General features: G+C 42.3%; 1 protein-coding gene across 2 annotated transcripts in view; it reads left to right on the top strand.

Annotated features, from left to right (window-relative positions):
- phip (pleckstrin homology domain interacting protein) overlaps nucleotides 1–11,796 on the top strand; it is a 59,199-nt gene that overhangs the window by 30,607 nt on the left and 16,796 nt on the right. Inside the window, exons 14-24 of one of the 2 annotated variants that reach the window (XM_066670403.1) lie at nucleotides 687–843; nucleotides 1,507–1,641; nucleotides 2,055–2,183; nucleotides 3,885–4,110; nucleotides 5,480–5,599; nucleotides 5,715–5,898; nucleotides 7,686–7,791; nucleotides 7,903–8,034; nucleotides 10,596–10,687; nucleotides 10,879–11,098; nucleotides 11,204–11,317. In XM_066670403.1, coding sequence (XP_066526500.1) covers nucleotides 687–843; nucleotides 1,507–1,641; nucleotides 2,055–2,183; nucleotides 3,885–4,110; nucleotides 5,480–5,599; nucleotides 5,715–5,898; nucleotides 7,686–7,791; nucleotides 7,903–8,034; nucleotides 10,596–10,687; nucleotides 10,879–11,098; nucleotides 11,204–11,317 — 1,615 coding nt within the window. Of the gene's footprint in view, nucleotides 1–686; nucleotides 844–1,506; nucleotides 1,642–2,054; nucleotides 2,184–3,884; nucleotides 4,111–5,479; nucleotides 5,600–5,714; nucleotides 5,899–7,685; nucleotides 7,792–7,899; nucleotides 8,035–10,595; nucleotides 10,688–10,878; nucleotides 11,099–11,203; nucleotides 11,318–11,796 lie in introns of both variants that reach the window. The other variant, XM_066670402.1, reaches the window with a different exon arrangement.

The raw sequence follows: 11,796 nt of genomic DNA, 5'->3' as shown, positions 1-11,796 counted from the left end.
ATGTTATTAAATGTTGAAGTGACCCACCCTCAACAGAGTTCACACACATTTTAACACTATGAATTGGATCTGGTCCTTTTTGTGTTCATCATCATTTTGTGTGCTGTTACTATGGTTACTCTAAGTGACTTTCATTTGGGAGAGGAATGAGACGTGCGATTGAAGTGTAGACAAAGGAAATCGACGCTCTAAAATGAGAGAAATCAGACAAACAGCTGCAAAATCAAATTTACTTTGAGGAAATAAAAGAGAGAGATGTGCAAGTGTCTCAGGTTCACTCTTATAAAGTTTCTTAACTGAATTATCATCTGTTTTCTACCTATGTAAATCAAACCCCGCTTTATTCTTCTGTTTGAGCATCTTTAATTAACACAGGCAGAAATTCACAGACTTTAACCTTTTCTATTAACTTTGCTACGCAGTAGAGTCTACTGTTAATGTCTGCTGTCCTCAAAGCATCTCGTTTTGATATGGCGTTAAAACAGAAGAAAAAAACTGAAAGAGAAGATTACGATTGCAGCCAAACTGTCTTAATAAAAAAAGTATTAATTATGGCTGTAAAGCCTGCCAGTGGTATGTCATAAATGCAACAATGGATCATTTTCTGCTTTGGTCCAAATCAAGGAAACTGCACTACAAGAATAATCACACCTTCAATTTACCTCTGTTCTTTTTTGTCCCTTCAGCAAATACAACCCTCCACCTTTGGAGGACAAAGTGACCAAACTAAAGGTCACCATGGTGGCCTGGGATCGCCATGACAACACTGTTATCACTGCGGCCAACAACCTGACGTTGAAGGTGTGGAACTCGTACACAGGGAGCCTCATCCATATTCTCATGGTAAGGGTCCTGCTTCCACTGCTACCACAGTGAACATATGTTACGATGCATCGGTTCACAGGTGGTAATCAGTAACATGTACTTCTTTCCAATAAAGTTTCTTTCACTTACCATGTAGAAAGAAAAAGGTATTCTAAAAAAACTTGTATGGAATGTTTGTGTATTTTATGTTTGACAATTGTTCAAACGATGTATTTGTGCTGGTAAGAGTGGATCAGACACAGCAGTATTGCTGGAGTTTTTAAACCACTCTGTGTCACTGCTGGGCTGAGAATAATCCACCAACCAAAGCAATATCTATTACCCAAATAATACCATCTCTGTGGTGGTCCTATGGGAGCCCTGACCATTGAAGAACAGGGTAATGTTGTAGTGTTGACGTGTCTAAATACATTTTTTTTTGCTTCATTAGAAATGTACATAATACACTTGCTGTTTGCCGGGTTATAAACAAATCACTGTAAAAGCTGACATCTGCAGAAAATACGTTTAATTAGCTTAATTTATGGCAATTTTTTGACAATTATAAAAGGAATGAGACACAGCAGACTGTCGAACCTGTATTAGCCCTTAGTACGCTACCAAAATAACCCAGCTGAATCGTGACAAGATGAGATTTCACAATAATCTGGTTCTTTTCTTGTGTGTGTGTGTTGTCCTCAGGGTCATGAGGATGAGGTGTTTGTGTTGGAGCCTCACCCTTTCGATCCCAGAGTGCTGTTCTCTGCTGGACACGATGGCAATGCTATAGTGTGGGATCTTGCTCGAGGAGTTAAAATCCGCTCCTATTTCAACATGGTATCTATTAGTCTGTCTGTCTGTCTGTCAGGTTGGGAACCTTTACAGGATCATGTACAACAGGAGAGTCATAGTACAATGATGCAATATATAATGCCATGATAGACTTTTTTTGGTAAATGTCTTTATTAAAATTTCAGTAACTCTTTAATGTAGGTCATCATTCATAATGCTACATGGCACCTGCCTGTGCATCCTAGTAGCTCACTGATCTTCAGTAGGCTAGCATTATTCTGAGTGATGGGGGAAGAGGGAGTCTTTGTTTATATTCTCTAGACAGCTGTACGTGTTAGTTATCGTCCAACATCCTTGCCCCTATTATAATACTGTCAGCATTTTGTGTATGATCACTGTCTGATCAATACAAGCCTTGAAATACAGTGTAGCCTTCATGATGTGTATGTGTGTTTCAGATCGAGGGTCAGGGCCACGGTGCTCTGTTTGACTGCAAGTGTTCTCCAGATGGTCAGCACTTTGCCTGCACCGACTCGCACGGACACCTGCTCATCTTTGGTTTCGGCTCCAGCAGCAGATATGACAAGGTCTGGAAATACTCTGGAATATCTATATCACTTTTCATATGTGTTTTGCTCTCTGTCTCTCTTTCGCTTTCTCCTCTTTATGTTCCCTGAAGTTTGCTTTACTCATAGAAGTCTGTACTTTAAATGTCGTTTTGTATTCTGGTGTTCAGCTACATTACAGACTTTAATTCTATTTAATTTTAATTCTAATATTAATTCATTCTAATTCAGTTTCTATACAAGCAGAGTTACATATCAACCTGGATAAATATATTCATTCATTCATTATCTGTAAGCGGGTCCAGTTCAGGGTCGCGGTGGGTCCAGAGCCAACCTGGAATCATTAGCCAGTCCTTCACAGGGCAACACACACACTCACACATTCACTCACACCCTCACTTTTGAGTCGCCAATCCACCTACCGACGGGTGTTTTTGGACTGTAGGAGGAAACCGAAGCACCCGGAGGAAATCCACGCAGACACAGGGAGAACACACCACACTCCTCACAGACAGTCACCCGGAGGAAACCCACGCAGACACAGGGAGAACACACCACACTCCTCACAGACAGTCACCCGGAGGAAACCCGCGCAGACACAGGGAGAACACACCACACTCCTCACAGACAGTCACCCGGAGGAAACCCACGCAGACACAGGGAGAACACACCACACTCTTCACAGACAGTCACCCGAAGCAAACCCACGCGGACACAGGGAGAACACTCCTCACAGACAGTCACCCGGAGGAAACCTATGCAGACACAGGGAGAACACACCACACTCCTCACAGACAGTCACCCGGAGGAAACCCACACAGACACAGGGAGCACACACCACACTCCTCACAGACAGTCACCTGGAGGAAACCCACGCAGACACAGAGAGAACACTTCACACTCCTCACAGACAGTCACCCAGAGAAAACCCACGCAGACACAGAGAGAACGCTCCACACTCCTCACAGACAGTCACCTGGAGGAAACCCACGCAGACACAGAGAGAACACTCCACACTCCTCACAGACAGTCACCCAGAGAAAACCCACGCAGACACAGAGAGAACACTCCACACTCTTCACAGACAGTCACCTGGAGGAAACCCATGCAGACACAGAGAGGACACTCCACACTCCTCACAGACAGTCACCCGGAGTGAGAATCGAACCCACAAACTCCAGGTCCTTGGAGCTGGATGGCTGTGACACTACCTGCTGCGCCACCGTGCCGCCCCTGGATAAATATATGACAATTTAAATTAATCTTAATTTTAAATCCTGTATGAATTTAAGGTGCCACCAAACCTTTTACCGTTTGTTATGGTTTTGCATAGTTAAATAATTAACTATATGTACATTATTAATTACATATACATTTGCAGCATTTAATGTTTACCCCTCTCATTAGTGTAGAGGCTGTTACTGCAGCAAAGTGGAAAACTCTTTCTTAATTTCCTTCATTTTAGTAGAAATGTTGGATGAAAACGTGTCCACAAACTTTGGTCCAAGTAGTGGACTTTTAAACCTCAAAATGTGGCATTGTTTGAAAGTTAAGAACTTAATGTTTCAAGAGAGCTGTGAGGTATAAATGAAATGTTCATATAAATAAATTACACCAAGCTCTTGTTCTTTCCAGAGATTGCTTTGACCCCTGTGGTCACTGTGTTTATTGTAGTTGTGGTTTCTTTTGTTGTTTACGTGTGTATTCTGATGTGTGTTCCAGATAGCGGACCAGATGTTTTTCCACACTGATTACCGGCCGCTGATCCGCGATGCTCACAACTATGTATTAGACGAGCAGACACAGCAGGCCCCTCACCTCATGCCCCCACCCTTCCTGGTGGATGTGGATGGAAATCCTCATCCCCCACGCTTCCAGAGGCTTGTCCCAGGGCGAGAGAATTGCAGAGAGGAGCAGCTCATACCACAGATGGGCCTGACGTCTTCAGGTAGAGCACACTCAGTAAAAAGCATCATCATCAACAGCTAGGACATTTTTTTATGTATAGGTTCACACAGAATGTGTTTAATATAACTAATAGGTAATGTAAGTTATAAAGTGCATGACTTAATCATCACACTTTCATCTTGGACTGTGTTGAGCTGTTAACCACATGAGCTGCTTTTTAAAATCTAGGCAGAGATCTTATTTCACATGCACATCCTGTTGACAAAAATTAAGTATGTAAGTCTAGCACGAATAATCTGAGCTTTCTTCATGCTGCTGTATTTTTCATCACAATACAAAAGATGGACAAGGTGTGGGATTTTTGTCACTTCTCTCCTTAAAGGAACACTAGGTAATATTTGCTCCTGGGAATTTTTGCTCCTGGGCTCCCCCTGCAGTTGCAGAGTGTAAATCACTTTTACAACACTGTCCTGAAATCAAGGGGGAGGAGCGAGGATACGAATACCTACCCTCCTTCTAAAGTTACATAGTGCAGTTTCTGCAGTGCTAAGCCGGGAGTAGCAACAACAGAGGATCTATTCTTCCTATTACAGGTCAGGGGAGCATCACAGTCATTTTGAAGCTGTAATTTTAAGGTAAAATATTACATAGTGTTCCTTTAAGTCACTGGATGCTGGTTTCTCAACATCATTGGTCCATTGCAAAAAATGGCCTTTCCCCCCTCATTTGTATTGAAAAAAAGTTTCATCTCCTGTCCTTGAGTTAATAACAATCAGCCCCTTCAACATCTGGCTTTTTGGGAACCGGAGAATCATCAGTACCTCAGATGACCTTACAGAAGTGTGTGTGTGTGTGGGGGGGTCTCATATTTAATAGACCAACTGTGAGATGTATTTCAGACAGCTTTGGACAAGGCCATGGAGTAGGAATTCTGTGCACTCTGCTTACAACCCAGCGTCTCCTGACTCCTTTGGCTTAAGACCCTCATAAAATGATGGTATTTTGGACAGTACTGAGGGTAGTAGTGGCATAGTCACTGTGATTGGATGACTGCCTGGTATGAATTTACACCAGAGGCCTGCTTTATTATTGAATGCACTGTTTGTGTTTTGTTTTTTTCTTAAGTGCACTGTGATGATACATGATTTACAAAGATCCAATGTGTGATGAGGAACACACAAAGATAATGTGTGGTTATGAGTTTCCTTTAATTCTTAGCTATCTTTTTTTTTTGTGCTTATTGTAGAACATCCTTGGGTGTTATTATTATCAAATTGTTGACACAAAGAAGTCAAGGACAAAAAAGAAAACAGTTTATATATTTATTTACCACTTGAATTCCACAGCACCCCTGATAACATCTCTTTTGCTTTCTTCTCTTTTTCCCTTTCTCTGTGTATGTCTCTCAGGTCTGAATCAAGTGCTGAGTCAGCAGGCGGCAGAAGGTTCTAGTCCTCTAGACAGTATGATCCAGAGACTGCAACAGGAGCAGGACCAGAGACTGGGCTCAGACTATAGGGCCAACCGAGGTAACCGTGCTGAGGATGAAGACGATCATATACCCCAAATTTGAAAAGTTTTCACCTGGGTTAACACTATAGAGACATATGTCCATTGGGTGTGTTTGTTTTTATGTGTGTATAGGGTCCGTGAGCTCCCCCACAGAAGTGTCCTCTCCCCCTAACGTGGGTCTGAGGCGCAGTGGACAGATTGAGGGTGTTCGGCAGATGCACAGTAATGCCCCCCGCAGTGAGATGGCCACAGAGACGGACCTGGTGGCCTGGAGCAGACGAGTGCTGGTGCCTGAACTCTCACATGGAACGGCCAGGTATCTCCAAGCAGACATGCACGTTGTCACATCGGAAAAGGCTTTGGCAAAGTACTATTTAGACGCTACAGCAGGACTTATTGACTTGTGGCGTGTTGGTTTCCCAAGTGTTTATACCAGCGGCACCAAGCTGGGAAATATATGCTACTGCTATATGCTACTATAACTAATTTTATGATACCTTCTTATATCCTACAGTATTTCACCCAAAATGTTGTATTACTGTGCTGTGTTATTAGAGTTGCACATTTTTACACTCAGCGGTGGTCCTGCTGGAGTAGGTGGTGGAGCTGTGCTCTTGGAATCGCAGTCTTTGTTCAGGTTTATGTTGCTCTAACACACCTGCCTGAGCTCTTGAATGGCTGAATAATGAGTGCAATCAGGAGTGATAGATCAGGCAAAGAAAATATTTATGGATAAATGTGATCACTGTATTTTGAGATTATTGGTGAAATATCCTGTTGGGGGCTGAATTGATGTTGATTACAGTTTGTAGTGAAGTCAGTGAAAATATGTTTATTCGTTTGGTTATGTCTTCATATCCATTTCTACAGCTTTTAAAAGAGTGCGTCCTTGTAATGAGTCACTAAACAGTTGTTATTATAAATACAAGTGTCTTAAATGGCACCTAGATGTAGACGTGCTGGTGAATGTCACTGATTACTGCAAAGAGTTAAAGAACATTATTATTGTTGTTGTTGTTGCTGTAATAAAATAATGATTATAGTTTTGCTATAGTAATGTTTTTTGCAAAATTTATTTTACTTATATGGGCAGCGTGGTGGTGCAGCAGGTAACATCGCAGTCTCACAGCTCCAGGGATCTGGAGGTTGTGGGTTCGAGTCCTGCTCCGGGTGACTGTCTGTGAGGAGAGTGGTGTGTTCTCCCTGTGTCTGCGTGGGTTTCCTCCATGTGACTGTGAGGAGTGTGGTGTGTTCTCCCTGTGTCTGCGTGGGTTTCCTTCGGGTGACTGTCTGTGAGGAGTGTGGTGTGTTCTCCCTGTGTCTGCGTGGGTTTCCTTCGGGTGACTGTCTGTGAGGAGTGTGGTGTGTTCTCCCTGTGTCTGCGTGGGTTTCCTTCGGGTGACTGTCTGTGAGGAGTGTGGTGTGTTCTCCCTGTGTCTGCGTGGGTTTCCTCCGGGTGACTGTCTGTGAGGAGTGTGGTGTGTTCTCCCTGTGTCTGCGTGGGTTTCCTCCGGGTGACTGTCTGTGAGGAGTGTGGTGTGTTCTCCCTGTGTCTGCGTGGGTTTCCTTCGGGTGACTGTCTGTGAGGAGTGTGGTGTGTTCTCCCTGTGTCTGCGTGGGTTTCCTCCGGGTGACTGTCTGTGAGGAGTGTGGTGTGTTCTCCCTGTGTCTGCGTGGGTTTTCTCCGGGTGACTGTCTGTGAGAAGTTGGTGTGTTCTCCCCGTCTCGGTGTGGGTTTCCTCCGGGTGCTCCGGTTTCCTCCCACAGTCCAAAAACTCACGTTGATAGGTGGATTGACTACTCAAAAGTGTCCGTAGGTGTGAGTGAATGTGTGTGTGTGTTGCCCTGTGAAGAACTAGCGCCCCCTCCAGGGTGTATTTGTACTGACAGTAATTAATAACAAAAAATATGGATATATCCTTTACCACAATCTAAATAAATATCAACATTTTGTCCAGCTTTGCACTGGAGCTGTTTAATAATGGGAGAATATTTAAAATGATGTTATTCACATTTAACAAACATTGATTGTCCATTTTTTGAGCCTGTGATAAGAAGTGTTTTTGTTTTTTTATCTTAAAAACTGTGTTTATATGTAAACAGTAAACAAGAGATCTGGAGGGCGGCTAGAGGAGAAGAGGAGATGAATGTGTACAGATCAGAGAGGAGGAGACGCAGCGTTCACAGCCAGTACCACAGAGAGAACCGGGTAACTACACACATATAGACACACACACACACACACACACATGCAAGCTGTAATTTAACTTCTAAAATTGAGGTCAGAGTGTGTAAAAAAGGTGTGTATCTTTTAAAGCAGCATGCATCAGAGAGCGCAGTGGAGGAGGGGCGGCGTTACCAAGGCAACCAGCACAACTACCACACGCGATTGGCTGTGGAGGAGACAAGCAGGCAGAGTGAACAAAATGAGGAGGAGCCTAGCACTTCTGAGGTACACACACACACACACACACACACAAACACACACAGCATTGGGATAAAATGGAATACAAACACTGAGGATACACATATGAAGTAAAGTAGTGTCCCCTTTTCCATGGGAGATGCGGTTCAAGACTAACAGAGGATGCCTGAAACTGTGAATCTTAATAAACCTTATAATTAATGTCATTTCCTGTACATACATACCTACAGTAGCATGTAAAGATTTGATACACTGCACTAAGAGAGGATTCATGCCCAGATTGGGACAGTATGAGATGATTTTATTATACTACTGAGAGCAGCATGCGATTTAAAACTTATTAACAGTTGATTTAAGAATTTTTCCTGTAACAAGCTCATTAGAAAAGAGGGAGAATAAAGCTTATGCTTGTATCTGTAGTGAATATACGCAGTCATGGGAATGGGCTGGAATGGACTGGCTCAAATCTCATATATAGTGGTTTAAATCTGTTTTAAAGTGAGTGTGAAACAGTGTCTGTTACTTCCACCTCTATTCAACCACAGCCGGGTCAATTCAGGATCCCTCAGTCTCCATGGGAACACTTCGTGTTGTAAAAGCAGCACAAGTCATTAATATTTATTTTAATAAAAGTAGCAGTTCAGTTTTGATATCAGTTATGTGTATAATATTTTAACACTTTGTGTGTCTATGGATTAAAATCTCCATCAGACAACTGTGGGGTTCTTATTGGAACCTTCATTTCCACCTTAAACAGTGCAATCGCTTTGTTCTGTTGACCAACTGCTGCACCATTTACACTGTTGTTAAACTAATGTGGATGAGTAAGATGTTGAGGTTAAATCAAAGCATTTATGATTATAAATCATAAATATATAAGAATATGTTGAGGCTAAACAAAGACTTACATCAGTCAGTAAAACACAAAGTCGAACTTCAGTCAAGCCTTAAGCTTTGGAAATTGTTTTACATGCAAGGAATGCAATAGATTAAAGGCTAAGTACCAGCTAAATTAATGTGTCAAACAAATAAATACAGTGGAGTTTGAGTTCCTAACTTGTGTTTATTGAGAGTCAGAAAACATGTTATTTCTTACTAATTGAAGGAATAAGGTTTAAAAGATCGTTGTCCCCCAACGGTGTTCGGAAACTCTAATAGGCGTCTTGCCTGTGACGTAGATGGTGGACAACACTCTAGAAGCTGCACTTAATTTAATGCAAAATGACGAAAAGGTGTGTTGTTTTTGGCTGCAATCATTCAATGTACCGTGGGACATCTGTGAACAAATGGCCCAAAGATCCCAAAATATCCAGAAAATGGACTAAATTTGTCCACTTTAAACGGGCACTTTGGAAAGGATCCTCCGCTCACTCCGTTATCTGTAGCTCATTTCACTGGCGCTTTTCCAACACTATGGGCATGTAAGGACACCAACGAAAGGTGTTCAAGAGCCTCTGTAACATGGAGGTAAACAGGGTGAGGACACTCACTTCGCCTGTTTTAGTTGGTGTTAGTTAACGTTAGCTTGACTCGCTAAACTCGGTGTCTCAGATTATACTCGGCTACGTAGCTGCATTACGGAGGTTTATAGTGTCGGATGAATTCGAGTTCGACTTCGATCACATTTACAAGAATAACGGTACCTCTACATTTGAGTTTAGCTTATTGCTAGGCTATTGTCATGAATAATGTTGGTTATTTAGCTAGATACTGTCATAACAGTCAGTCATAACGGTGTTTTACCGCAGCGTTGTTCAGCTGTTGTCCACCAGTGACGTCACAGTTGCGTTCAAGAATTTCCATAGCGAGCTCGGGTTTTCCATCAATTTAATAAAATTGTCAGTTTTAAAGCAAATTAAGCTGCTATTTTCATTTTAATTCATACTTATATATGTCAGTAACTAAATAATGTGAAATATTCACGGAGGTCCATTAAGTGGTGCTTAGCCTTTAATATTTTAAAAACAAGTAATACTTCAGTGTATATCAATTCAGAAACAGACATTTAAGGACAAAATATTTTTATTGTAATTAATAGTATTAATGAACGATTCCGTATGTTAAACCATCATTAATCAGGACCCCAATTATAAATCCACATAATTACTCTCTGTAAGTAGTCCACTATAATTGCAGATATGAACCCTTTAATTACTGATGTTATTACTTATTCCAATATCTAAATTCTTTGTTCTGCGAGAGCTTGGGAATCTCATTTGGTTTTTATTTACTGCAAATAAACGAGTCCATCATCTATACCCTCGGATTATTACAAAACTCTCCTTTTCCTTTTTCTAAATGGGACAGACATAATAATTCATAAATAAATAATATGCTCTTGAATCAGCTGGCTATGTTATCCTAGTTATTAATGCCTTCTGAATGGAGACATCAGTGTTTCTGATAATTGCTTGTGTCACTGGTAATTACTAAGGTTCCCGGCACCCAGTAGTGTAATTGTGGATGAGAGAGAGAGAGTTAGACTGCTGAATCATGGCTACATCTGCTGAGTCAGTCTTAGTTTAGAGTCACTGTTCCGTGTTGAATTGTTAGTGAAAATAACACCATTCCTTCCTCCTCTGACTAAGGGTGAGGCAGAGGCCCGGCCGCCCAGCAGAGAGTCATCGGACGAGGAGAGAGATGAGAAAGAGCCCTGGCCTGAGGACCACAGCAGCTCCAGGTAGTGCCCAAATGCACAGACACACACACACACACACACACACACACACCAACACATGTGTATATAGATCTCACTAATGTTAACATTCATTGTCAACTTCACAACTTTTCTTATTTAGTTCCTTGTCTCCTCTGCCTTTTTGTGTGTGTGTGTGTGTGTGTGTGTGTGTGTGTGTGTGTGTGTGTTTACAGTGAGTATTCCAGCGATTACTCAGACTGGACGGCGGACGCAGGCATAAATCTAGAGCCACCCAAGAAGAATGTTGTGAAAAAAAAGAAGAAGAATACCAGCAGTTCAGAGGAAGATGGAGAGAAGAAAAAAGACAAAGATGCCAAGAAAGAGAGGAGGAAAGAAAAACAAGACAAAGATGGAGCACTACCAAAGAAGAAAAAGCCAAAGGAGAAGAGGAAGGTGAGATAGTGTTTCTGTGTCTGCCAGTGCTCTGTTTTTGGGGGGATCATTCTTTGATGTGAATATGAATAGCTTTTTTTTTAAATGAGTTTTTCTTTGTTTCAGAGATTACCTGGGTTCCAGGAGCAGGGTTTAACTCTAGAGGAGTGGCTGCCCTCCCCCTGGATCACAGACACTGTGCCACGGAGATGCCCCTTCACTCCTCAAATGGGTGATGAGGTAACGGCAACATGCAAGCACACATAAATAGAGAGAGTCAGAGACCCTGCTGTTCGTGAGAGTGGGACAGCCTCTTTTCTCCCAGACCTCTTTGCTTACAGTGCTAGCTAGCACAGGCTTCTGTCAGTATATGTGAAAGCTTTGGGCAGTTTATGTACAGTGGCATTGCATTAGTGACATTTATAAAAATTTGGCAGGAATACTACATGTCTGATTAGAAGCTTGTGTTCACCCCCACCCTCCCAAGGCTGGTGCAGTTCACTGATGGGTAGAATTGAGAATTGTCTGTGAGGAGTGTGTTGTGTGTTCTCCCTGTGTCTGCAAGGGTTTCCTCTGGGTGCTCCAGTTTCCTCACACAGTCCAAAAACACACGTTGGTGGATTGGCGACTCAAAAGTGTATGAGTGAATGTGTGAGTGTGTGTGTGTTGCCTGTGAAGGACTAGCGCCCCCTCCAGGGTGTATTCCCGCCTTGCGCCCA

This window comes from Hoplias malabaricus, chromosome 5 (assembly GCF_029633855.1).
Source record: "Hoplias malabaricus isolate fHopMal1 chromosome 5, fHopMal1.hap1, whole genome shotgun sequence".
Taxonomy (NCBI): domain Eukaryota; kingdom Metazoa; phylum Chordata; class Actinopteri; order Characiformes; family Erythrinidae; genus Hoplias; species Hoplias malabaricus.
Note: the sequence above shows the minus strand (reverse complement) of the source record. Positions and strands in the feature narration are given on the sequence as shown.